The sequence below is a fragment of the Pan troglodytes genome, chromosome 18 (assembly GCF_028858775.2).
Source record: "Pan troglodytes isolate AG18354 chromosome 18, NHGRI_mPanTro3-v2.0_pri, whole genome shotgun sequence".
Taxonomy (NCBI): Eukaryota; Metazoa; Chordata; class Mammalia; order Primates; family Hominidae; genus Pan; species Pan troglodytes.
In genome coordinates this window covers 36,669,608-36,696,828 of record NC_072416.2, presented here as the reverse complement: position 1 = coordinate 36,696,828, position 27,221 = coordinate 36,669,608, and the positions used below count along the sequence as shown (strand labels likewise).

The following is a 27,221-nucleotide window of genomic DNA, read 5'->3' as shown; positions in this document are numbered from 1 at the left end:
CTATTTGAGGAACTATCCTGTGCACATCTGTGCATGTACACATGCACACAAAGCGTGCACACATGCATGCACATTTGCACACTCATACAAGCATGCTAGCATGCACAGCAACACAATGTGGGCACGCATCCACACACACACAAGTGCATGCACATACCCAATCAATCCATGCTCACACGCATACATGTGTGCACACATGCACACCACGCACACACACACACACAGTTGACTATAGCCTGAGGGTTTCACCAGCCTGGCCTCCTGCCTTGGCTCTTGCGATAAATAGGCTCTTTCCTCCCGCCCTCCCCCTACTCTTGGTCCCGCCCTACTCCTGTCCGCGTCCCACAGCCCATCCTCCACCCAGTGACCAGAGGGATCTGTTAAAACCCAAGTCAGATCATGACACTTTCCAGCTAAACCCGCCAGCACTCCCATTTCACTCAGGGTCAGAGCTAAAGTCCTGACCATCAGGAATGACATCTCCTGCCTCCTTCCGCTCTGTGCCTCAGCTGCTCGGCCCTGGCCTTGCTGACCTCCTTGCTGTTTCTTGAACAAAAAAGGCCAGTGGTTCTCACCTGGGGGTGACTGCATCCCCCAGGAGTCATTTGGCAAGACCTAGAGATATTTTTGGATGTCACAACCAGTAGGGGGTGCTGCTGGCATCTAGTGGGTAGAGATTGGGTCTGCTAAACATCCCACAATGCACACGACAGCCCCCAACAAAGAAGTTTCAGCCCAAAATATGAACCGTGCTGAGGTTGAGAAACCCAGGTCCAGGCACTCTCCTGCCCCAGGACCTTTGCTGATGCCATTCCCACCGCCTAGAAGGTTCTTCTCCCAGGCCGGGCACGGTGGCTCATGCCTGTAATCCTAGTCCTTTGGGAACTGAGGCAGGTGGATCTCTTGAGGTCAGGAGTTGGAGACCAGCCTGACGAACATGGTAAAACCCATCTCTACTAAAAATACAAAAATTAGCTGGGTGTGGTAGCATGCGCCTGTAATCCCAGCTACTCGGGAGGCTGAGGCAGGAGAATTGCTTGAATCCGGAAGGTGGAGGTTGCGGTGAGCCGAGATCATGCCATTGCACTCCAGCCTGCGTGACAGAGCAAGACTCCGTTTCAAAAAAAAAAAAAAAAAAAGACAGCTCTTCTCCCAGACACTCCTTCCTTATGATCTCGGCTTGAATGCAAAGCCTTCCCTCGCTAGACATGCCATCGTACTCTGTTCCCTTGCTCTGGTTTTCTGTTTGGGCCTCACCTCTATCAGCATGTCACCCCAAGAGAGCAGGGCCCTTGTCTGTTTCCTTCGCCCTATCCCCAATACCTAGAACAGAGCGTGGCCCACACCTAGTGCTCTATCGATGAAGTGAGTGAATGACAACCAATACAAATACTACCTGGGGCATATTCCTTCTCTTCTTAGGGAGTTTCAGGGCTGTCTGAGATTTTTGGCCACAAAGATCAAGCGATAGAGTTGGAGACTATAGATGATCATGACCTCGGACTGATACAGGAGGCACAGAAGTGAGCACAGCTGATAGGGCTGAACCTTGGGGCTCCTCTCAGCCAGCCCTCCCTTGGCATCGTCTTGGCCAGCCTGGGAGCACAGGGGTGTCTCCCCCTAATGGGGGAGGCTCAGATGCCCTGGTCCCCATCTGCAGGAGATACTGGTCTATGCTGTGCAGGTCCCCACCTTCAGGAGGTAGAGATGTATCCTGAGAACCTCCCCGGCAGAGCCCCAGCCCAGCCTAACCCACCCTCCAGTCCCAGGCTGGAAACCTACACCACCTCTCAGGTGGGAGGCAGCAGGAGCCCCACGCATCTTCTCCCTAAAAACATGAGGCTGGTTACTACGGGTGTCGTTCTGTACCTGTGGAGGCAGGGAGGGCTTTCCTGGGACCAGGCGAAGGTGGCACTGTGTATGGTGATGCAATCCTTCCCGGCAGCTGCAGGGCACAAGAGGCCATTTACAGGAGACCCCTGACCTGGCCGGCCTCTGCATCGGAGAGGCCCCCAGGCACCATCCGCCGCCCCCCCAGGGGCAGAGGCTGCAGGAAGAAATCTCTCCCACTGAACAAATTGCCCTGCTACTCACTGGCTTGTGGGTGACCCCGCAGGGTTCTTGTTCTGTCCGTGTCCCATGGCTACATAATCCAGGGGGAGGCAAACTGTGGCCCAGAGACCAAATCCTGCCTGCTGCCTTTTCTTATAAATAAAGTTTTATTGGAACACGGCCACATCCATTCATTTCTATATGTCATGCTTTGAGCAGTTGTGACAGAGACTGTGTGGCCCACAGGCCTAAAATATGCACAATCTGGTCATTTATGGAAAAAGTTAGTGAATTTCTGAAATAAATTATCATCAAATCCCAGCCTTCCCAGAGTGAAGGGGGTGTTATTAATTTCACTGTGGCCGGCACAGTGTCTCATGCCTGTAATCCCAGCACTTTAGGAAGCAGAGGTGGTAGGATCACTTGAGGTCAGGAGTTTGAGACCAGCCTGGCCAACATGGCAAAACCCTGCCTCTACCAAAAAATACAAAAATTAGCCAGGCGTGGTGGTGGGCGCCTGTAATCACAGCTACTCGAGAGGCTAAGGCAGGAGAATTGCTTGAACCCAGGAGGCGGAGGTTGCAGTGAACCAAGATTGCACCACTGCACTCCAGCCTGGATGACGGAGTAAGACTGTGTCTCAAAAATAATACTAATTATTACTATTATTATTTCACTGTGATAACAAGTGTAATTAGATTAGTGGTTCTTGATCCTTAAGACGTAGTTAGAATCGCCTGAAAGATTTTCTAAAAATCAAAGCTCTCATGGCTTAGCCCAGATCAACTAAATTCATCCTCACAATTAGCTGCTATAATGATTAACATGCCCATTTTGGAGATGGGAACACGGAAGCTCAGAGAGATGATCTACTTGTCAGGATCACCCAGCTAGTCAGTGCTGGGGCTGGGATTTGGACCTGGGCAGTTGAATGCCACAGGCTCGGCTTCTTACCACTATGTGGGTGTTTTCCAGGTACACAGTTTGCCCAGATTCTTCATTGCAACAAGGGAGAGGGTCTTGGCCCGTGGCGTAAAAGAAGGATGGGGTGGAGGGGGAAGCCCAGGTAACTTGAGCTTGGTAAGTCTCATCGTGCAATGGTGCTTGAAATGTTGCTATTTTCCAGCTTGATCAAAATGCTGTCATGCTTATTACCTGGGACTTTCTGCATGAGGACAAGGACCTGGTCTGTTAGAGCAGGAGTCCTCAACCCCCAGGCCACAGACTGGTACCAGTCTGCAGCCTCTTAGGAACTGGGCCATACAGCAGGAGGTGAGCGCAGGGCAGGTGAGCAGAGCGTCATCTGTGTTTACAGCCATTCCCCATCACTCCCATCACCACCTGAGCTCCACCTCCTGCCAAATCAGCAGCAGCAATAGATTCTCATAGGAGCATGGACACTTGTGAACTGTGCATGTGAGGAATCTGGGTTGCGTGTTCCTTATAAGAATCTAATGCCTGATGATCTCTGTCTCCCATCACCCGCTTTGGGGCCATCTAGTTGACGGAAAGCAAGCTCAGGGCTCCCACTGGTTCTACGTTATGGTGAGTTGTATAATTATTTCATTATATAGTACAATGTAATAATAATAAAGGGCACAATAAATGGAATGTGTTTGAATCATCCCAAAACCACGCGCCTCGCCCCGGTCCGTGGGAAAACTGTCTTCCACAAAACCAGTCCCTGGTGCCAAAAAGCTTGGGGACCACTGTGTTAGAGTGTTCCCTGTTGTACACCCAGGATGGTACAAAGTGGGCACTCAGTGAGTGGTCGCTGAATGGCTAGCAGAAAGAAGAGCAGCACAGTGCCAGTTTCCAAGTGACACGCAGATGGCGTGATCTGCACGTGTCATCCATTGCCCGCAGCCCCCATCTCCCCCCAGTGCTGATGCTGGCTTGCCATTATGGGCCGGGGTGGCCCCCACATCCCCCATCCCTCCCACACCCCTCCTGCCAGACTCAGCACTCACCGCTTCCAGAGGAACTTGAGTCTACGGCACCAGGGTCAACTTCTTCCAGGCAGAGGAAGGTGACCAGACGGTCAAAGGACACCCGGGCCTAGGAAAACCGAAGCCGCAGGTCACCCAGCAAGAAGAGCAAAGAACTCAGGTTTTGGGTGTCGGTGTCTCAAGATGTGTGGCAACAGCTTCCTGTCTACCAAGCTCTGTGCATAGGAGGCATGAGGACAAAGCTTTCTAGTTCATGGGAAACGATGCAACCCAAGTGGTGACCTTGATGGTGGTGATCTCCCACCTCTGCGATCCTACAAATCAGTGACACCGAAGCAAGCCAGCTGCCATTCTGCAGACAAGATCTGGGAAGAGGATGGTGGCTTTTCCAGTAAGGTTATCAAGCCATTATGTGGAACAATTTCAAATGTTGTCCACCTTGGGGCGCTCTCTCCCAGTCACAAACCCATCTTTGGGGAAGAAAGAGACCAGTCGTTAAAATAGAGATTAGGCCAGGTGCAGCGGCTCATGCCGGTAATCCCAGCACTTTGGGAAGCCAAGTGCAGGAGGATCACTTGAGGCCAGGAGTTGGAGACCTGGGGAACATAGCAAGACTCTTTGTTTCTACAAAAAATTAAAAAAATTAGCCGGATGTGGTGGCCCATGCCTGTAGTCCCAGCTACTCAGGAGGCTGGGAGGTAGAAGCATCACTTGAGTCCAGGAGTTTGAGCATGCAGTGAGCTGAGATCGTGCCACTGCACTCCAGCCTGGGTGACAGAGTGAGACACTGTCTCAATAAATAAATAAATAAATAAATAAATAAGGCGGCCAGGCGCGGTGGCTCATGCCTGTAATCCTAGCACTTTGGGAGGCTGAGGCGGGCTTATTACATGAGGTCGGGAGTTCAAGACCAGCCTGGCCTGGCCAACATGGTGAAACCCTGTCTCTACTAAAAACACAATAAATAAATAAATAAGACTGGGTGCAGTGGCTCATGTCTGTAATCAGCACTTTGGGAGGCCAAGGTGGGCAGATCACCTGAGGTCAGTGGTTCAAGACCTGCCTGGCCAACATGGTGAAATCTCATCTCTGCTAAAAATACAAAAAAAAAAAAAAAAAAAAAAATTAGCTGGGCATGGTTGTGCATGCCTGTGGTCCCAGCTACTTGGCAGGCTGGGGCAGGAGAATCACTTGAATCTGCAAGGTAGATCTTGCAGTGAGCCGAGATTGCACCACTGCACTCCAGCCTGGGTGACAGAGTGAGACTCCATCTCAAATAAATAAATAAATAAAAATAAAAAATAAAAAACATGGAGATGGCTCAGGTATGCCGCCGTTTCTTGTTTTCATCATGCTGAAAGGACTAGAGATAGCAAAGGAAGAGAAACAAAATCGCTTTGTATAAAAAAGGGAACTGACATGATTGCTTGTATGTGGAATTGCTGGGCAGATGGACAAGTATGCATGTCCTGAGGGTGTGTGTGGAAAGGTCTGCACATTGCCCTCCAAAGGCTGACCCCTTCCAGATGTATTTGCTGTACTCTCTGCCCGCCTCTGTTCTTGCCCCTACCTGCCTCTTTTCCAGCTCCACACCATCCCTCTCCCTCCCACTCTGTCTTCCCTCTCCTCTGCAAATGGCAGGGGTAGGGAAGCTGGAGCCAGGTGTAGCCCACGCACTCTCCCAGGATGGCTCCAGCCCTTGCACCCACCTCACCTGGACGAGGGAGTGGATGGAGAAGGGCAGGAAAGCCTGGGCCTTGTTGAGGATGTTGAGAACTGTGAGAGTCACAAAGGCTTTCTCTGCATCCATAGCATTCTCGGCCACCAGAGTGTGGACAGCAAACACCACCAGTGCGACCTGGGGGGACACGTGGGGCAACAATGAGACACGCAAGCATGGATAGGGCAGCCTGGGCAAGCTGTGGTGACTGCACGGTCCATGTGGCCCACCCGCCATGTCCGCATGTGCTTCCCTCCGTAGATCCCACTCCCAGTCCTGCTAACACATGTCCTCTCCGCAGTCATAAGCTACATAAGGCTCTCTCTAAAGACACAGCGCATTGCTAATGGTGATGAGTGTGCAGCCCCACGGCTCTAGGCGTCACTAGAACCTAGGGGAGAACCTAATGCCTCTAGGTTCCAGGCATCGGGGGACAGCAGAGTTTTTGATCTTGGTAGCCCTGTTGTTCTAGACGTGGTGGAACTTGTGATTCTAGAGTCCCTTGGAAGATGACTCTAAAGTTGCAGGCAGGAGCAGCACTTGAGGGCTCTAGGTGTTGGTGCCATTTGTGGTGCTTTTTTTTTTTTTTTTTGAGATGAAGTCTTGCTCTGTCGCCCAGGCTGGAGTACAGTGGCATGATCTCGGCTCACTGCAACCTCTGCCTCCTGGGTTCAAGTGATTCTCCTGCCTCAGACTCCCAAGTAGCTGGGATTACAGGCGCCCGCCACTGCAACCAGCTAATTTTTATATTTTTAGTAGAGACAGGGTTTCGCCATGTTGGCCAGGCTGGTCTTGAACTCCTGACCTCAGGTGATCCACCCATCTCGGCCTCCCAAAGTATTGGGACGACAGGCATGAGCCACCACACCCAGCCTATGTATCCAATTTTTTAAAACTGTGGTTTAGGAAGGTTGTTCTGACAGCAATATGAAATAAATTACAGAATGGCAGGACAAGGATCACGTCCAGTGACAGGGTGGCTATGGACATCTGCTGGCCAGGATCAGGGAAGTCACTCTGACCCAGGATTCTACCTCTGCCACCCCCCTGCATCTGTACCCTCCTCCCCACATCGGTAGAAGCCTGGAACTCTCTCTGAGAGTTCAGCAGACTTTATCAGCCACTGCCACCTTTGCTAGAATAATATGATTAATTAGTTCTTGTAGAAGACAGCAGGGACCCAGAGAGAACAGGATCCAGAATGAGTGGGTTTTGATGGACAGGGTGGTAGGATCTGGGGGCCTCCACCTACCTCACCCTGCCCCCACCCCTGCACTCCTTCCCCAATGCTGCTCAGCATAGAGACTAGAGTGACGTCACCAGAAATGTAGACACTTGGAAGGACACCAGCAACACAGAGAAGAGGAGGCCGGAGGTCCGCAAGGCGCCCAGCTCCTGGCCTCGGATGCCCAGGACTCTGTCGAGAAAGGCTCCCTCCCAGCCATGGAACTTGATGGTCTTCGAGTTCCTGAGGATAGAGCTGGTGAGCCGTGCCCGTGAGTCCTTCTGCCTCATTTGCTCCTCCTGGGATCGGAGGGGAGAAGAGAGATGAAGACAGGGACAGTTGAGAATTCTTCCCTGCACCCTGACAGCCACCCTTCAGCAAATCCCATTCATCTCACCAAACTGCGTCCCAAACCTGTCTGCCTCTCAGCATCTCTGACCCTCACTCCTGGTCCAACCACCATCATCCTGTACCTGGACTTCTGCAGGAGTGCCCCTGGGACAGTGTGCCCCACGGAGGAAGCCTCTGATGCCTGGAGAACAGAGGCAGCCTGAGCCCACCTGGGTATGGCACCATCAGGAAGGCTACCTGGAGGTGGTTGATGCCTGAGCTACGTCTTTTTTTTTTTTTTTTCACCTTTTACATTTTTTGTGGAGTTGGGGTCTCGCTATGTCGCCCAGGTTGGCCTCGAGCTCCTGGGCTCAAGTGATCCTCTGCCCTCAGCCTCCTAAAATGCTGGGATTACAGCCTGAGCTAAATCTTAAATGACCAGGAAGTGGGTGCTGAGCAGGCAGAGGATGGGGGGATGGAGCTGGAGAAGAGGGAGGGGAGGGGCTTGAGATGGGGGTGGGGGGTGGGGGCTGGGGGGTAGGGGGGTGGCGGGGGCAGCTAAAACCCAGGCACAGGGAATAGCATGACTCAGAGGACACTCAGTGTGACCAGAGGAGCATGTGGGCAGGGTCACTTGGCACTTTAAAGTCAGGCAGAGGAATTCAGGGTCTCCTGTGCTTCACCATGGGGCTGGGGGCATCATCAGAGGGGCAGCTGCCTGGAGAAGGTTTTACTTTTTGAGACCGAGTCTTGCTCTGTCGCCCAGGCTGGAGTGCAGTGGTGCGGTCTCGGCTCACTATAACCTCCGCCTCCTGGGTTCAAGCGATTCTCCTGCCTGAGCCTCCCGAGTAGCTGGGATTGCAGGCGCCCGCCACCATGCCTGGCTAAATTTTGTATTTTTTGTGGAGGCAGGGTTATGCCATGTTGGCCAGGCTGGTTTTGAACTCCTGACCTCAGGTGATCTGCCCGCCTCGGCCTCCCAAAGTGCTGGGATTACAGGTGTCAGCCACTGTGCCCGGCCTAGAATGTTTTAGAGGAGGCCACACAGGAGGCTGGAGAAACAGCCCAGGTGACAGACGGACACTGGGACAGCTGGGCCAAGAGAGGAAATAAGCTCCTTCCTTCCATCCCCCATCCCTCCCTCTCTCTTTCCTGCCTTTTCTTTCCTTCCTTCCCTATCTCCTTTCTTCCTCTTTCCTTCGCTTTCTTCCTTCCCTCTTTCCTTTTCTTTCCTTCCCTCCCTCCCCGCTTTCTTTCTTCTCTCCCTCATTCCTTCTCTTCCTCCCTCAATTCTTTCCTTCCCTCCTTCCCTCTGTCCTTCTTTCCTTTTCTTGTCTTTCCTTCCCTCCCTCCTTTTCTCTCCTTCCCCTCCCTCCTTCCTCTCCTCCTTTCCTTCTTCCCTTCCTCTTTCCTTCCCTTCTTCCCTCCTTCCCTTCTTCCCTCCCTCCTTCTTCCATAGTTCACAAACACTTACTGAGAACCTTCTGCCTGCCAAGCACTAACTAGATGCCGAGTTGGCCACAGTCAGTGGCCTGTGCTGTTGCAAACTTCCAGTTAAGGAGAACAAGGCAATCAACCCCTGTTGGGTGCTTCCTGCAGGGCCCTGTAGGATGTGGGAAGTGCTGTGGGGGGAAAAAAGCAAAAACAAACCCAGGGCAGGCAAAGGAGAGGCTGCTGCTGGGAGGAGAGGGATGGACGTGCTGTTTCCTTGCTGGAGGGTGGTGAGGGAAGCCGCCCTGACTACAGGGAGGTGACGGAGGGTCTTCGGGAGTGAGGGTGATCCAGGCGGAGGGAACAGCTAAAGCGAAGGCCTGCAGGGATGTGTGAGATCTGGCAGGTTTGAGGATGGGAGATGTGCGGGGAAAGGCAGGGAAGGAGGGGAGACGGGTAGAAGGTGAGGTTGGAAGCAATGAGGCCAGCTCAGGGCGGGCCTGGTGGGCCACTGTGGGGTCTTTGGCTCAGTCTGAGGAAAATGGGGCCGCTGTGGGTCTGAGTAGAGGAGGGGTACAACGTATTTGGTTTGCATAGGTCTCCTCTGGCTGGGAGTGGAGAGAGGCTGAGGGCAGAAGCGGGGAGTGAGCCAGGGGCTTGCTGCTGTGACCTGGGTTACAGATCATGGGGTTTGGAGAGCCTATGCTGGGAAGGGTGACATTTTGGATGCATTTTGAAGGTGATGCCAAGCAAATCTGCTGACAGATGGGATGTGAGAGAAAAAGGCATTCAACTGACCCAGGGCCTGTGGCCTGAACACTGGAGGGACGGAGCCACTGTCCATTGAGACGGTAGTGGGAGGGGGTGCAGGTCTGAGTGATGGGCAGCTCACAGATGACAAGAACAAAGCCAGACCCGTGGGCTCGCACTCAGCTCTCCCCTCCCCATCTCCCACACCAGGACCTGTGGCTTCCTCCCTACTTCCTGCCTGGTCCGTCCCTTTCCCAAAAGCCAAACCTGATGGTGGTTCCTTTTCTTGGTGATGAAGAAATTCAGAGGGAGGAGGCTCAGGAAGACAGCGATGGCAGTGAGGGCGGAGGGCCCCAGGAGCTGGGGACAGAAGGGGCAGGATGTCAGGAGATCCCGAGGAGCCCAGCTCTCAGAGGCACGTGAACCAGAGCAACTCCATCTTGAATAGGGGCTGGGTAAAATGAGGCTGAGACCTACTGGGCTGCATTCCCAGATGGTTAAGGTATTGTAAGTCACAGGATGAGATAGGAGGTCGGCACAAGATACAGGTCACAAAGACCTTCCTGATAAAACAGGTTGCAGTAAAGAAGGCGGCCAAATCCCACCAAAACCAAGATGGCTACGAGAGTGACCTCCCGTCATCCTCACTGCTACACTCCACCAGCACCATGACAGTTTACAAATGCCATGGCAACATCAGGAAGTTACCCTATATGGTCTAAGAAGGAAAGGCATGAATAATCCACCACTTGTTTAGCACATCATCAAGAAATAACCATAAAAATGGGCAACCAGCAGCCCTCTGGGTTGCTCTCTCTATGGAGTAGCCATTCTTTTAGATCTTTACTTTACTAAAAAACTTGCTTTTGGCCGGGCACGGTGGATCATGCCTGTAATCCCAGCACTTTGGGAGGCCGGAGGCGGGCGGATCACCTGAGGTCAGGAGTTCGAGACCAGCCTGGCCAACATAGTGAAACACAGTCTCTACTAAAAATATAAAAACTAGCCAGGTGTGGTGGTGGGCACCTGTGATCCCAGCTACTCGAGAGGCTGAGGCAGGAGAATAGCTTGAACCCGGGAGGCGGAGCTTACAGTGAGCCACAATCGCACCACTGCACTCCCGCCTGGGCGGCAGAGTGAGACTCCATCTCAAAAAACAAACAAACAAACAAACACTTGCTTTCACTTTATGGACTCGCCCTGAATTCTTTCTTGCATGAGATCCAAGAACCCTCTCTTGGGATCTGGATCAGGACCCCTTTTCTGTAACATAGCTGCAGATCCTGAAGGTGGTCAGACTTGGGTCCTAAAATGGGGATGTCAGGGAATCTGATAAGGGCAGCCACCAGGTCCCAGGGATCTGTGCTCATGGGGTCTGCTGTGTCAGGAGATGCCTGCTGAAGGTGGGGTCCTTCAATGTCAGGGAGGGAAACAGCCCTCTTACACAATAGGGAGAGAGTTATATTCAAGACAGATTGTGCACACACACGAGTGGGACTGGGGGGTGTTCCCAGCCACAACAGTAAAGTTGAGACCTATGGAATCAGGACCTGGTTCAAATCCTGACCCTGAGAGTTTTGAGTGTGGCCTTGGGGCAAGTCACCTCCCTCAGGTGCAATTCTCTTGTCTGCAGAATGGGAATAGAGTTGTTCTCATTGGGCATTTTCTCTTATTGCGTTTAATTATTTTCCTAATCTTCATTTCATCCCTCGCAAGGGTTGTCAGATTTAGTAAATCATCATACAGAATGCCCAGTTACATTTGAAGATAAAGATAAAGAGTGAATAAGGTTTTAGTCTAAGTCTCGTGAAATATTTGGGACATACACTGAGAAATTCTTCCGTTTGTCTGAAACTCACACTTCACTGAATGTCCTGTGTTTCTCTGGCAACCCTGCTCCCCCACCAACGTGGTGATTTTGGGATAGTTATCTTCCCCCTCTCAGCTTTGGTTTCTAGATCTGGAAAATGTGGAAGTGGGGGGTAGAATAAATGATTTTTAAGTTGCTGTGACTTTCTGAGATTTCTGCACAGGTTATTTGGATCCATTCTCTTGACAAGCCCCACCCCAACTCCAGTCTGTGTGCCTCAGTTTCCTGTCTCAGTCCTTAGGAACACTATGTTTGTTTATTTATTTATTTATTTATTTTGAGATGGATTCTTGTTCTGTGACCCAGGCTGGAGTGGAGTCTCATGATCTTGGCTCACTGCAACCTCTGCTTCCCAAGCGATTCTCCTGTCTCAGCCTCCTGAGTAGCTGGGATTACAGGCGTGTGTCACTCGGCTAATTTTTGTATTTTTAGTAGAGATGGGGTTTCACCACGTTGCCCAGGCTGGTCGCGAACTCCTGGTCTCAAGTGATCCACCCACCTCAGCCTCCCAAAGTGCTGATATTACAGGTTTGAGCCACCCCACCTGGCCTGGGAACACTATTTTCTAACCTTGGGCCAGTTTGTTTCATTTATGCGGCAATGGCGCTACCTACTGGCTCAATGGAGAAGTGCGCAGAGGGTAAACACCAGCCCACAACAGGGCTTAGAAAAACACTCAAGGAATGTGAGCAGAAGATGAACATCTCTGTCTGGGGGAAAAATGGTATCATTAAACTGTAGCAACCTCAGTGTCCACTCCTCCTTCACCAAGACCTCACGATGATGTTAGGAACTGTCTACCAAGAGGCAGGAAAAGTACACAAGCGAAGTAACATGGTGCATTATCTACGGATATCTTGTTGGTCTCATCTAATTTTTTTTTTTTTTTTTTTTTTTTTTTTTTAGAAGGAGTCTCACTCTGTCGTCCAGGCTGCGGTGCAGTGATGTGATCTCAGCTCACTGCAACCTCCACCTCCCGGATTCAAGTGATTCTCCTGCCTCAGCCTCCCTAGTAGCTGGGATTACAGGCACATGCCACCATGCCCAGCTAATTTTTATATTTTCAGTAGAGACGGGGTTTTGCCATGTTGGCCAGGCTGGTCTTGAACTCCTGACCTCAAGTGTTCTGCCGGCCTTGACCTCCCAAAGTGCTGGGATTACAGGCATGAGCCACCGTGCCCCGCCTGGTCTCATCTGATTTTTAGCAACGGTGGGGTCAACCTGATTAATTGCCCTGAATTTTCCCGTGTTCTTCCTCTCTCCCTCTCTTTCTTCCTAATGATGACATTTATGTACTGCACATGAAGCCCTGTCTGAGTGCCTTATGTTTTAATTGCTAAGCACCTGCCTATTGTTTGCAAGGCCCTGGAATACAAGGTGAAGACACTGGAAAAAGTCCTGGCCCCTAGCCCTAGCAAAAACAATCATATGCATGAGCATTCGAGTTTTTTTTGGAATATTCAGCAATTACAATCAAAATGCCATTAACAGTTTTTACAAGGCCAGGCACAGTGGCTCATGCCCGTAATCCCAGCACTTTGGGAGGCTGAGGTGGGCAGATCACCTGAGGTCAGGAGTTCAGGACCAGCCCAGCCAACATGGTGAAACCCAGTTTCTACTAAAAATACAAAAATTAGCCAGATGTCTTGGTGCACGCCTGTAATCCCAGCTACTCAGGAGGCTGAGGCTGGATAATTGCTTGAACCTGGGAGGTGGAGGTTGCAGTGAGCCGAAGTTGTGCCATTGCACCAAAGCCTGGGCAACACAGTGAGACTCTGTCTCAAAAAAAAAAAAATCAAAAGGATACTATTTCATGACATATGAAAATGATATGCACTTCAAATGTCAGCATCCATAAATAGAGTTTTATTGGAGGAATACCATGCCTGTTTGCTTAGTATGGTCTACAGCCACTTCTGCACTCCAAGGGCAGAGATGAATATTTGCAGGAGAGATGGTGTGGCCTCCAGTGTAAAAAGCATCTACTGTCTTATCCTTTATGGAAAAGTAACTAATGATAATATTACAAATACCTACAGGGTGCAGTTGTGTGCCCGGCACCCTTTTAAGTGCTTTCTACATATGGGCTGGTTTAATGCCTCAGCCCCTCTGGGGCAGGAGTGCTACTGTTAATTATGATCCTCACGTTGGAGACAAGAACAGGAGGCACAGAGAGAGTAGGTTCCTTGCACACGGATTCACAACTGGTAAGTGGTCAGAAGCAGGATTTGAGCCTAGGCAGTTCCCGATACAGAGTCTAATTTTATTTTTATTTTTATTTATTTGTTGGAGACAGAGTCTCACTCTGTCACCCAGGCTGGAGTGCAGTGGCATTATCTCAGCTCACTGCAACTTCCACCTCCAAGGCTCAAGCGATTCTCCTGCCTCAGCCTCCTGAGTGGATGGGGTTATAGGCACCCACCACTATGCCCGGCTAATTTTTGTATCTTTCAGCAGAGACGGGGTTGGCCAGGCTGGTCTGGAACTCCTGGCCTCAAGTGATCCACCCATCTCAGCCCCCCAATTGCTGAGATTATAGGCATGAGCCACTGTGCCTGGCCCAGAGTCTGATTTTAATTTAAAAAAAGAAAATCCTATACCACAACGTTAAAGGAATGAAGTTGGAAAGTAAATGTTTTGTTTGTTTTGTTTGGTTGTTTCCTGATGGCTACTTTGTGTTTTTTGAACACTAAGTAGCAATTTTTCCCCCTAAAATGTTCTCCTCTTGTGTTTTGTGGACAGTGGCTATGGTGGTGCCCCAGGGTTACTGGTAACTTCAAAACATGGTTAACTTGCCTACTGGGTACCCTAATAGCACATGGGGAAGTATCAACGTCATCGTCATCATCATCATCATCTTTCTACAGAGGAAACTGAGGCCCAGAGACGGTGAACTTCCTGCCCAAGGTCAAGTGAAGGTCATCCTTATTGAGGGCTTTTCCCATCATATCAGACAATAGTAGGCAAATTGAGACAGGATTGGAGGAGGAGGAGAAGGAGGAGATGGGGGTGGAAGGGGAGGAGAAAAAGGAGGAGAGGAAGAAGAAAGGGAAGAGAAGGAGAGGGAAGAGGAGAGGGAAGAGGAGAGGGAAGAGGAGAGGGAAGAGGAGAGGGAAGAGGAGAGGGAAGAGGAGAGGGAAGAGAGGGAGGATGGTAGAGGAGAAGAGGGGAGAAGGGAAGAAGTGGGAGGGAAGATGACAGGGAGCAGAAAGGAAGAAGAAGGTGGAACAGGAGAGAGGAAGAGGAGGAGGAGGGGGAAGGAGGAAAAGGAAGGGGTGCAGGAAGAGGAGGGGGTGCGTGGGCAGAAGGTGGGAGAGATGCAGGAGGAGGGAGGGTGCAGGGAGGGGTGCAAGAGGAGGGGGGCAGGAGGAGGAGGCTGGGGCAGGGGGAGAGGGGAGGAAGCCTTATAAGCTTCTACACCAGGAATGGAATCCAGGGTGATGAGGGCAGAACAAGGGTAAAACCTTTCATGTGCCTCTCTGACACCAACCTGGTTCTCCCACAGCCTCAGACTTGCCCTAACCCTGGGGTCACAGTGGACCTCTTCCAGCCTCTTGAATGCTAAGTCAGGAGGGGGAAGGGTGGGAGAGGGGAGGAGGAGGGGGAGAAGGAGGGGTGGGGGACTCCATTCAAATCCCGTCTTCCTCCTTTCGCATACCTGCCAGAGATAGACGAAGCAGACCACGATCCAGACGAGAGGCAGCCACAGCCCGTTGAGGTAGAGGATGCTCTCGGTCAGCCGCTGCACGTCCACGGACACCAGGTTGACCACATCACCCACCGCACTGGCCTTTCTGGAGCCACTGGACAGAGCCAGGACTTGGCGGGTGGGCAGAAGGAGAGAAGTAAAGTGGGGAGGCCGGGGCAGAGGGATGCCCCAGGTGGCTTCTCCACCCACTGAGCCCCACTTCACGCGTCTGCGAGGTGGGTGAGTAAAGTCTCTTAGGCCAACCTCTCAGGGCTCTTTGAGGATCCACAGAGATGACAAAAATGAAAATCCCCCAAGATCCCTAAAGCACGGGAGGCATAATAATGAATAACATGCACGAAAACACCAGATTAACACAGATAACGGTGGTCATCTGCCCAGTGCTCACCATGTCGCAGGCACTGTGCTAAATGAACAGCCTTATCCTTCCCCGGGGTGCTCACAGCCATGAATGGTACCAAGCAGGCACTACCATATTCATTCCCTCTAATGCCAGGCCAGGTGCAGTGGCCTCTGCCTGTAATCCCACCACTCTGGGAGGCTGAGGTGGGAGGATTGCTTGATCCCAGGAGTTCGAAACCAGCCCGGGCAACATAGTAAGACCCAAGCTCTACAAAATACTTTAAAAAATTAGCCAGGGGGCCGGGTGCGGTGCCTCACGCCTGTAATCCCAGCACTCTGGGAGGCCGAGGTGGACAGATCACCTGAGGTCAGGAGGTGGAGACCAGCCTGGCCAACATGGTGAAACCCTGTCTCTACCAAAAATACAAAAATTAGCCGGGCATGGTGGCAGGCACCTGTAATCCCAGCTACTTGGGAGGCTGAGGCAAGAGAATCGCTTAAACCCAGGAGGCAGAGGTTGCAGTGAGCCCAGATCAAGCCATTGCATTCCAGTCTGGGCAACAAGAGCAAAATCCACTTCAGGGGGGGAAAAAAAGAAAAAATTAGCCAGGCATGGTTGTGGTGTGCCTGTGGTCCCAGCTAGCTACTGGGGAGGCTGAGGTGGGAGGATTAATTGAGTACAGGAGGTTGAGGCTGCAGTGAGCCATGTTGGTGCCACTGCACTCTAGCCTGGGCAACAGAGCAAGACCCTGTCTTTAAAAAACATTCTATGGATAAATTGCTCTCTATTATTCTCTCACCAAGGAAAATACCACTTCCAGTTAAATTAAGACATGTAAGAGACATCTCGATTTTGGAAGTATTAGAGTGAAAAAAAAATGTGAGACTAGAATCAATGAAATGAACATTTACTAACCCCATTCTATGGCTAAAGAAACCGAGGCAGAGAGAAGTTGAGCAACTTGCCCAAAGTCACAGCCCTTGTAAGCGCCTACACAAGGAATGGAATTCAGGGTGACGAAGGCATGACAAGGGTGAGACCTTTCACGTGCTTCTGTGACACCAACCTGGTTCTCTGGCAGCCTCACATCTGCCTTAACCCTGGGGTCACAGTGGACCTCTTCCAGCCTGTTGAATGCTAAATTCCACATGCAGCCCTCCCTTTGTGACTGCGTGAGGGAGTGAAGAAGTGATCCAGGAATGACTGGACATAGAAATTCTCCACTTAGCAAGTCTTTGAAGAGTGCCCACTGTGTGACTCACACTGAGCTGGGAACTGAAAATACAGCTGTGAACAACAGAGATGAGGCTTGCTCTCCCGGGACTGGAGTTTGAGGTGGGGAACAAGGCTCTATAATAAAGATTTATATAACTGGCTGGGCACAGTGGCTCACACCTGTAATCCCAGCACTTTGGGAGGCTGAGGCGGATGGATTGCTTGAGGCCGGGAGTTCGAGATCAGCCTGGCCAATATGGCAAAACCCCATCTCTAGTAAAAATACAAAAATTAACTGGGCATGCTGGTGGGCGCCTGTAATCCCAGCTACTTGGGAGGGTGAGGCAGGACAATTGCTTGAACCCAGGAGGCAGAGGTTGCAGTGAGCCAAGATTGCACCACTGCACTACAGCCTGGGTGACAGAGTGAGACTCTGTCTCAAAAAAAATAAGACAAAACAAAAACATTTCTATAACTCATGCTTTAATGGCAGTTATGATGAGTAACATAAAGTAGCCCAGGCTGAGCGCGTTGGCTCATGTCTGTAATCCCAGCACTTTGGGAGGCTGAGGTGGGTGGATCACCTGAGGTCAGGAGTTCGATACCAGCTTGGCCAACATGGTGAAACCCTGTCTACTAAAAATACAAAATTAGCCGGGCATGGTGGCGCACACCTGTAATCCCAGCTACTCAGGAAGCTGAGACAGGAGAATCACTTGAACCCAGGGGGCGGAGGTTGTAGTGAGCCGAGACTGTGCCACTGCACTCCAGCCTGGGCAACAAGAGGGAAACTCTGTCAGAAAAAAAAAAAAAAAAAAGCCCAGAGGTTAGAGAGGAGGGATCTGATCTCATCAGGAGATCAAAGAAGGCCTCCTGGCGGGTGGGTGGGGAATAGGAAGATCAATGCCTGCTCACCAGGCGGCCTTCCTCTTAGGCTCAAGGAAATGTGGACTCTCAAGACAGGATAGGGCACACCCAGCTCTGGCATGCTCAGGGGAACAGCAGCCTGGGACGCAGCACTCTGGCAGGACAGCATCAAGAGCTGCTTTCTCGGCCACCTAGGAGCTGTCCCCTCTGTCCCCTCCTCCCCTAGGTGACAGCTCAGGTGTCAGGGAATGACACTTACATGGGACGGGACCTGCCCTGGCTCAGATGCTCCATACCCCACAGGAGCCAATAGCTCTTGGGGCAGCAGTCCAGGGACTTAGCTCCCAGAGTCCCGGGAAGGGACAAGAGCCACTGCACAGAGAGAAGTCTAAAGCTATGGCCTCCAACCAGGTATTCACAGTCAATGGACAGAACTTCCAGCCCAGATGCAATTTGGGTTTTTTTGTTTTGTTTTGTTTTTCTTCTGAGACGAGGTCTCGCTCTCTTACCCAGGCTGCGCTGTAGTGGCATGATCTCAGTTCACTGCAACCTCCACCTCCCGGGTTCAAGCGATTCTCCTGTGTCAGCTTCCCGAGTAGCTGGAATTACAGGCACATGCCACCATGCCTGGCTAATTTTTGTATTTTTAGTAGAGATGGGGTTTCGCCATGTTGGCCAGGCTGGTCTTGAACTCCTGACCTCAAGTGATCCGCCTGTCTCAGCCTCCCAAATTGCTGGAATTACAGGCGTGCACCACTGTGCCCAGCCTAGGGGTCATTTTTACCTCAAGCAGTATTGTCTGGGAACACAGCTGACAGGCCACCTTATCAGAAGGTTAATCCTTTATCCTCAAGGGGGAATGAGTGGAAGTTAAAATCAGGCTCAAAAATTAAAATTAGATTAGGGGGAGTAGAAGTGGTGCCTAGGCAGTGAGAACAGCTGCAAAGGCCCCAGGGTGGGTGGGGGCCTGGAGTGTTTGAGGAACTGAAAGGAGACCTGTGTGGCTGGAGGAGAGTGAGCATGGGAGGAGGTGACGGGATGAGGTCAGAGACACCCTAGGGACAGATCACACAAGACCTTACAGGAATAACTAAGGAGCTGAGACAGATCACTTGAGGCTAGGAGTTCGAGACCAGCCTGACCAACATGGCAAAACCTTGTCTCTACCAAAAATATAAAAATTAGCTGGGCGTGGTGACACGTGTCTATAGTCCCAGTTACTCAGGAGGCTGAGGCAGGAGAATCACTTGAACCCGGGAGGCGGAGGTTGCAGTGAGCCGAGATCGCACCACTGCACTCCAGCCTGGGTGACAGAGCAAGACTCCGTCTCAAAAAAATAAATACATATAATACAGAGAAATAACTAAGGAAGTGAGAATGTATGGTGAGTGACTCTAATAAGCAAGGACTGAATGCGTTCTCAGCTGCTGATAACATTACTGCCTGCTCAGTGATACTGCTTTTCCTGGCTGGGAAGACCTGCCCTTGTCCCCCAGGGCTCACCTTTCTGTACACCAGGCCAGTGATGGCCGACCGCAGCCTCATCTGCAGCACCTTGAGCCTGTACATGTTCTGCTGCTCAAACAGCGTTTGCAGGCAGGCCGAGAGGAACATCAGCACGGCGAGGAGGTAGCCCTTCCAGGCTGGAGGCTTGGGATCACCAATAAACTCCAGGAAAAGGCTTGCAGGGGAAGGAGGGAGAAGGTACAGCTGGTGAGAGGAGGTGCCTAAGGGTGTTGCCTTTGCCCAGACCAGTCCAGATGTGGAGGATCAGTTGGCCCAAACTAGTCCAGGTGTGGAGGATCAGTCAGGTTTTTTTTGCAATAATGGTCTCCGTTATTTCCCCCACTGTCCATACTCCTTTTCAATCTGACTGCAGCTCCTCAAGATCAAGAGGTGGAGTTTTTGTTCCACTTGTTATAGGCTAAATTGTGTCCTCACAAACTTTATATGTTGAAGCCCCGACCCCCAGTACCTCTGAATGTGACTGTATTTGGAAATAGGGCCTTTAAAGAGGCAATGAAGTTAAAATGAGGTCATTAGGCTGGGCCCTAATCCAATCTGACTGGGGTCCTTTTAAGAAGAGGAAATGTAGACACACAAGGAGACACCAGGGGGCGCAAACAGAGGAAAGACCATATGGGGACACAGGGAGGAGGTGGCCAACTGCAAGCCAAGGACAGAGGCCTCAGATGGAACCACCTTGCAGATACTAATCTCGAACTTCCAGCTTCGAGAATCATGATAAAATACATTTCTGTTGTTCAAGCCACTCAGTCTCAGTCTGTGATGCTTTGTTATGTCAGCTGAGCAGACACCACCTGAATCTGGGCTGGCTACAAAACCAGCTTTGGCCAACAGAGTACAGTGGAGGTAAAGCCATGCTGGCTCTGAGCCTAGGCCTCAAGAGAAAATGTGGTTTTTGGTCTATTTCTTAGAACCCTCCCAAGCAGCCACATGAACAAGTCTGAGCTAGCCTTTTGGAGGATGGGGACCCACATGGAGCAGAGACAGCCATCCCAGTCTCAGATACACAACTGCAGGCACATGAGAAAACCCAGCCAAGAAAAGAAGAACCACCCAGCTGAGCCCAGCCCACATTACTGACCCACATTACCATGAACTAAATAAAAGAATGTTTGTCATTTTAAGCCACTCACTTTTGGGGCATTTTACAGCAAAAACTAATTGATGCAGTCAGGTAAGAGCTTGCTTATTTGCCCTTCTGGGGGTCAGTCACTTTCTCATTAATCCATTTCCCTTCCTCAGTATCCTTCTCACCCACCATCCAGTGTCCCGAGCACCAGATGTATAGGCAAAGGTGGGAGAGCTGAAGCCCCCTGGCCCTGGAAGGATGCCACTAAGAGACCACCCACCTTAGCAGGGCACTTGAGGTCTGGGACTCACCTGAGCAGCTTGGGGACAGTGAACCTGAAGACATCACTGATGACGAGGCTGAGGGTCCCCAGGAGGAAGGTAGAATGGAACACCTGCCAGATGGCCTTCAGCAGTGGGCCCCACTGGCTCCCTTCTTGCCGTAGGAAGGGCTCGGTCTCTGGAGCCTCCATGCCACTGCCGCCTTTCCTTTTAAATGCTATTGCCTTGTTGTGCCTGAGGGGAAGGGAGAGATTAGCTCTGGGTCCCATTTTATACTCTCAGCCGCCAGCGGCAGGGCCAGGCATTAAAGGGTTGTTTTCCCAACAGTGGAGATGGGTGGGTGTGGATCTAGCCTGGCTCCCTCACCTGTTCCTCCTTATCACCCTGAGTACCCACTTAAGAGACAATCATGGGAGTTGGGGGGCAGGGCAGGAGGGCACTCTGAGGCCTCTTAGATGGCCATGGGAAAGCACACCTGTTGAGCACCTACTATGTGCCAGGCACTCCCCAGTCATCCTAAGACCGCCTGAGAAGCCAGGTGTTGTTCCCATTTCACAGATGAGAAAACTGGGGCTCAGAGAAGCGAACTTGCCCAAGGGCACACAGCTGAGAAGTAAAAGAACTGGAATTTGATTCCAGCTCTCTGCCTCCAGAGCCCATGCACTTTTCTTTTTTCTTTTTCTTTTTCTTTTTTTTTTTGAGACAAAGTCTTGCTCTGTCGCCCAGGCTGGAGTGCAGTGGTGTGATCTCGGCTCACTGCAACCTCCACCTCCCAGTTCAAGTGATTCTCCCACCTCAGCCTCTCGAGTAGCTGGGATTACAGGCAAGTGCCACCATACCCAGCTAATTTTTGTATTTTCAGTAGAGAAGGGGTTATGCCATGTTGGCCAGGTTGGTTTTGAACTCCTGACCTGAGGTGATCTGCTCACCTCGGCCTCCCAAAGTGCTGGGATTACAGATGTGAGCCACCACACCTGGCCTCTCATGTACTTTTCAACCTATCATGTTGTCAACCTGGAGGAAGAACAGCACCCCGTCCCCAACACACACAATCAGCCAGCCCTTAGGTGGTTTTGAACTGGTGGAGAATCACGGCTGATGGGCATGGGGCATGGGGCATGGGGCCTGGTGCTCTAGCTCTGGGTGAAAGTGCAGACAGAAGCTCAGGCTGCCTCAAACTAATAAAATCCCCAGCCTTTGGCTATAACCGGGGGCCACAGAGAAGAGCTAAGGTGAGGGAGGGAGAGGAGGAGATGGGGGAGGCCCGAGGGCCCCTGTGAGGCAGGTCAGAAGCCCTGGGCCAGAAAGGAGAGGCTGGGGCGATGCAGCTGCTGACAGTCCGGTTGCTGTGTGGTCCTGGGCGGGGACACTGCTCCTCTCTCTGTGTGTGAGAGGATGGGTGTGGTCCCCCGCTGAGTCCCCTGTGGCTCTGACAACCTATAAGGTTATCAGTAATTTCTTTTTCTTTTTTTTCTTTTTTTTTGAGACGGAGTTTCGCTCTTGTCGCCCAGGCTGGAGTGCAGTGTAGCAATCTCGGCTCACCGCAACCTCCGCCTCCTGGGTTCAAGCAATTCTCCTGCCTCAGCCTCCCAAGTAGCTGGGATTATAGGCACACACCACCATGCCTGGCTAATTTTTGTATTTTTGGTAGAGACAGGGTTTCACAACGTTAGCCAGGCTGGTCTTAAACTCCTGACCTAGGTGATCCACCTGCCTCGGCCTCCCAAAGTGCTGGGATTACAGGTGTGAGCCACAATGCCTGGCCACTTATCAGTAATTTCTATCCCCATTACAGATCTGTGACCCGGGGCCACGTGCTGGGATCAGCTCTTTACACGAAGGAGCTCACTGACTCCCCTGGATCCCCTTGCCAGGTGAGCATTCTTAGGTTCTCCATTTTACAGAAGGGGAAGCTGAGGCTCTGAGAGATGGCGACAGCCACCCGAGGTCACACAGCAAGGGCAGAGCAGGGATTTGAGCCTAGATCTTGATTTATGGTTCGTAGAGGGTTTCTTGTGCACTAAGGACCCCCAACCTCACCATAATAAAATAATAATAAAAAAAGAAGCATAAGAAAAAACCTCTGGTGAGCTCAGGTGGCCAGACCCTTCAAGGCCAAGGTCTCTGTCCCACATTATTGGTCTGATCTGGTGTTTGGTTTGGCATCTATGGAGGGTTGTGGTTCAGCTCTGTTACTGAGTGGGTGTGGCCTGCTGCTCACAACTATTTTGGCATTTGGATCTCAAAGCCAAGAAGATGCCCCTTCCATACAGAGAGCATCCCTGCCCACCCTTTCCTGTTTGATCCTGCCATTTAATTCATTGCCTTCACAGCCATGCCCATGGCTCCAACCCTCTCTTTGTCTCGTTAGAACCCCAGGTGGGTAGACTTTGCCTGTGTTTTCCACCAAGATGTACCTAGTATAGAGTCCAGCTCCTGCACACAGTGGGAGCTCAATAAACACTTGTCAAATGAATGGGAAAAACAGATTGAGGGATGTGTGCAAAGGGCCTAATAAGAATGCCCCCCGCACATGCTGTTATAAAAATTTATAGAAGGAAGGAAGGAGCTTGGCTGGGTGGACAGAACTTGGCTTTGGAGCCAGGAGACTGTGGTTCCAATGCCTGCTCTGTCTCCTCTCCTCTGAGCCTTAGTGTTTCCATCTGCAAAATGGGGTCGGGGAAGAGTTGACTGGAAAGTTTTCTTTCTGGCTGAGGTTTTGCTCAGTTCTATTTGAGCTGTTTGCCCCAGAGAGTCAGTGTGTTCAGCCTGCAGGCTCCATAGCAAGTGTTTTCCTCTCCTGCAGGTCTCACCTCCCATCAAGGAAGATGTCCAGATTGCTGTCTGATGTCTGGTCTCTGGACTGAAGGCCATTTAGTGCAGATCTCACAAATGATGGTGGGGCAAGGCAGGGGGTATGCATGAGTGGCATGGGCAAGGTGTGAGTTGGGGGATACAAAAGGGAGTGGTGGAGGCCGGGCACGGTGGCTCACACCTGTAATCCCAGTACTTTGGGAGGCCAAGGCGGGCGAATCACCTGAGGTCAGGAGTTCAGGGCCAGTCTGATAGCCTGAGCAACATGGAGAAACCCCGCCTCTAATAAAAAATACAAAAATTAGTGAAGCCGACTTGACCAGCAGGTGGCTGTTGTGTGGCCTCTCAGGAGGATGCCCTCTCCCTTCCCCCAGTGGTTGCAAAATACTTCAGAAAGAAAACCAAAGTTCTCTGTGGGTGCAGTCGGTTGTTTCAGAAGCTGACGGAGCCTGGTCTTTGTATAACCCCATCTTTCCCCTTTCTTTCTGTCAACTGTTTATGGGAGGATTCTCAAACTGTTCTGGAGAATGTTTCTACCCTTTAGTTCTAGTGTTGGGTGACCTGTAATTTTCATGTTGGCTGGGGATGCCAGGAGTTGGCAGAGGCTCCTTCCAGAGCCCCTGTGGACTGGATTCTGCCACTTCCATAAAATCATTTAAAAGTAGAGGGTGAGTCAGGTGCAGTAGCTCACATCTGTAATCCCAGCACCTTGAGAGGCCAAGGCAGGCAGATCCCCTGAGGTCAGGAGTTCAAGATCACCCTGGCCAACATGGTGAGACCCTGTCTCTACTAAAAAATTTAAAAATGAGCTAGATGTGGTGGCACATGCCTGTGGTCCCAGCTACTCAGAAGGCTGAGGCAGGAGAATCGCTTGAATCCAGGAGGTGGAGGTTGCAGTGAGCCGAGATCATACCACTGCACTCTAGCCTGGGTGACAGAGCGAGACTCTTGTCTCAAAAAACAAACCAACCAACCAACCCAGTGAAGGGGGTCCAGCAAGCCATGCCTGGGGTGAGAGAGAACTGATGTTTTGGTTCTCTCACACTACTTATTCTGTTTGGAAAAACACATGCCCTTCCTTTGTGGGAACAGCCCCTACCCACTTCTGTGGCTCTGAAGGGACCACCAGTCATGGCACCAGCCCCCTGGGCATGGGATTGGCCCCTGACAGGCACATAACTTGAGCCGGGCCAATTAGAGGCCTTCCTTGGGATTTACTATATGGACGTTAGGAGAGAGATGCTCTCTCATTCTGCTGGAGTTTGCTGAACTTGCATGGGAAGGGATAGGCCTTATGGAGAGACCAACACATAGATAATAGTTGGGATGGGAGATGAAAGGAGAGAATCCTGACATCATTTGAGTCCCCTGATCCAGCAACACCTGAGGCTAGATCCTCTTAGCTGTGTGAACCTATACTATCAATCTCTCTCTCCTCTGTCTCTCTTAATGTGTGGGATTCAGCCATCTGCAACAACTACCACAAAATCCCGGAGTATGCAGGGAACTTCCCACAGAGCTAACTTCCTTTTTTGTTCTGTCTCCTGAAACACCAAGGTCTGGTGAGATTAAGCAACGTGTCCAAGGTCATCGCTATTTGAAGGCAGGGCAGCATTTAACCCAATTTTATCTAATCCTATGCAGGCTCATTTATCTAGACCAGAGTTTCTCAAATGAGGCATCCCAGGCTCTAAGGGCTGCAGAGAAGTTTCCAGAGATGCCACTGAGGGCAGGAGTGGACAGAGTGGATAACTCCAAAGATCTTAACACCCTCTGGATGACTAACAGTGCTTGAGCACTTCCCATTTGCAAGACATTTGCAAGTTCTTTTCCATAAATCATCTTTTTTTTCATCCCCATAAGCTATGAGCTGGGGCTAATGACATCCCCACTGAACAGATGAGAAAACTGAGGCCCAGGAAAGGAATTGCTCAGGTTATATAGTAAGTGAGCAGCTGCTTGTTTGTTGAGTCACCTCCCAACCCTCCGCCCCGGCCTTAAAATACCTCTTCTGTTTGCTGCCTGTCATTCTGCCATTTCTCCATTTGTAGGAACCTGTTTGTTCCCCATTTGTAGGAACCTGTGATGCGTTCTGGGAGGAACCATATCTTAGCCTGATACTACTTAGTGGGATCAGCTGGAAGGCAAGGTGGGGAGGCGGCAGTGCAGCCAGAGTAGCGTTGGGGGCTGGACTGGGGGTCAAATGATGAGGTTTTTTTTGTTTTTGTTTTTGTTTTTGTCTTGTTTGTTTTTTTTTGATACGGAGTCTGGCCCTGTCACTCAGGCTGGAGTGCAATGGTTACATCTCCACTCACTGCAACCTCTGCCTCCTGGGTTCAAATGATTCTCCTGCCTCAGCCTCCTGCGTAGCTGGGATTATAGGTGCCTACCACCACGCCCAGCTAATTTTTGTATTTTTAGCAGAGATGGGGTTTCACTATGTTGGCCAGATTGGTCTTGAACTCCTGACCTTGTGATCCGCCTGCCTCGGCCTCCCACAATGCCGGGATTACAGGCGTGAGCCACCGCACCCGGCCAATGATGAGCTTTTCTGAAGGAGCATCAGGTGAGTTCTTGACCTCCACCCACTTACCTCCGGGCTGCACTGCGGTTCCTCATCCACTCCTTTTCAAGCCGGGAAACAAGTTCTTCTGAGGAGTTTTCTCTCACAAGCGACCAGAAGTCTTTTGGTCTCAGTGGCCTCCTGTATCCCCTCCAGACCAGGCTGCAAAAGAGGGGCACCAGGGAAAGCTTTTCCTGCCATTCACCCCTGCAGGATCCTGGCCAGGCAAGTAGCTGTGTGACCCTGGGTAAGTCACTTTACCTCTCTGTACCTCTACTGGCCCCTGGGTAAAAAGAAAGCAATTCACTAACCCCACCTAATGTCTGCAGGGCATTTCTCGTTTCACAAAGATTATCTCATTAATTCTTACATGAACCCATAAGGTAGGTTATTATTGTTTGTTTGAGATGGAGTCTTGTTCTGTCTCCCAGGCTGGAGTGCAGTGGTGCAATCTCGGCTCACTGCAACCTCCACCTCCCAGGTTCAAGCGATTCTCCCACCTCAGCCTCCTGAGTAGCTGGGATTACAGGCACCCACCACCATACCCAGCTAATTTTTGTATTTTTTGTAGAGATGGAGTTTCACCATGTTGGCCAGGCTGGTCTTGAACTCCTGACCTCAGGTGATCCACCTGCCTCAGCCTCCCAAAGTGCTGGGATTACAGGCATGAGCCACCACACCCAGCCTGTAAATTAATAGTTTATAATTGTATAAATGTATGAGTATATTATTATAGATCTATTTTACAGATGGGGAAGGAAATAGAAGTGCAGAGAGATTCAGAGGCTAAACCAAGGGATAGCCCTTGGCAAGGGAAAGAGACATTTCCCTGGGAATCAGAAGTCCGTTGACCAAAACTATCATTGTAGAAGAAGCTTGAACTCCTCCCTCAGCTTTTTTTAAAAATTATTATTATTATTTTTTGAGACGGAGTCTCACTCTGTTGCCTAGGCTGGAGTGCACTGACGTGATCTGGGCTCACTGCAACCTCCGCCTCCCTGGCTCAAGCGATTCTTACGCCTCAGCCTTCTGAGTAGTTGAAATTACAAGCCACCATCACACCTGGCTAATTTTTGTGTTTTTAGGTGGTGTATCACCATGTTGGCCAGGCTGGTCTCGACCTACTGGCCTCAAGCAATCCTCCCACCTCAGCCTCCCAAAGTGCTAGGACTACAGGCGTAAGCTACCACCCCTGGCTAATTTTTTTGTTTATAGTAGAGATGGGATTTCGCCATGTTGGCCAGGCTGGTCTCGAACTCCCGGCCTCAAGTGATCTGTCGGGGTTGGCCTTCCAAAGTGTTGGGATTATGGGTGTGAGCCACTGTGCCTGGCCTCAGGTCTCTTTAATCTTTCTGATGACACCAGCCAGAAGGTCTTGCCTGGTTCTGGTCTCTGACTCTTCTCTAAGCCTTACCAAGTTCCCTTTTCTTTTTTATTTCTATTCTTTTTATTTTTTTGAGATGGAATCTCACTCTGTTGCCCAGGCTGGAGTGCACTGGTGTGATC

At 50.9% G+C, this 27,221-nt stretch overlaps 1 protein-coding gene and 1 long non-coding RNA gene across 2 annotated transcripts in view; one reads left to right on the top strand and one right to left on the bottom strand.

Annotated features, from left to right (window-relative positions):
- The window catches only part of LOC112207886 (ATP-binding cassette sub-family C member 6-like), a 44,840-nt gene that overhangs the window by 14,459 nt on the left and 3,160 nt on the right, over positions 1–27,221 (bottom strand). Inside the window, exons 3-12 of the mRNA XM_054669339.1 lie at positions 25,746–25,877; positions 20,369–20,572; positions 18,965–19,142; position 18,516; positions 14,986–15,146; positions 9,725–9,817; positions 7,042–7,245; positions 5,716–5,859; positions 4,023–4,110; positions 1,870–1,945 (exon numbers count right to left, since the gene is read on the bottom strand). Coding sequence (XP_054525314.1) covers positions 1,870–1,945; positions 4,023–4,110; positions 5,716–5,859; positions 7,042–7,245; positions 9,725–9,817; positions 14,986–15,146; position 18,516; positions 18,965–19,142; positions 20,369–20,572; positions 25,746–25,877 — 1,281 coding nt within the window. The remainder of the gene's footprint in view (positions 1–1,869; positions 1,946–4,022; positions 4,111–5,715; positions 5,860–7,041; positions 7,246–9,724; positions 9,818–14,985; positions 15,147–18,515; positions 18,517–18,964; positions 19,143–20,368; positions 20,573–25,745; positions 25,878–27,221) is intronic.
- Positions 1,939–20,112, top strand: LOC129137461 (uncharacterized). The gene is made up of 5 exons (XR_008540031.2): positions 1,939–3,339; positions 3,554–3,597; positions 12,237–14,234; positions 14,993–19,165; positions 19,900–20,112. It is a non-coding gene; the product is annotated as an uncharacterized LOC129137461 (long non-coding RNA).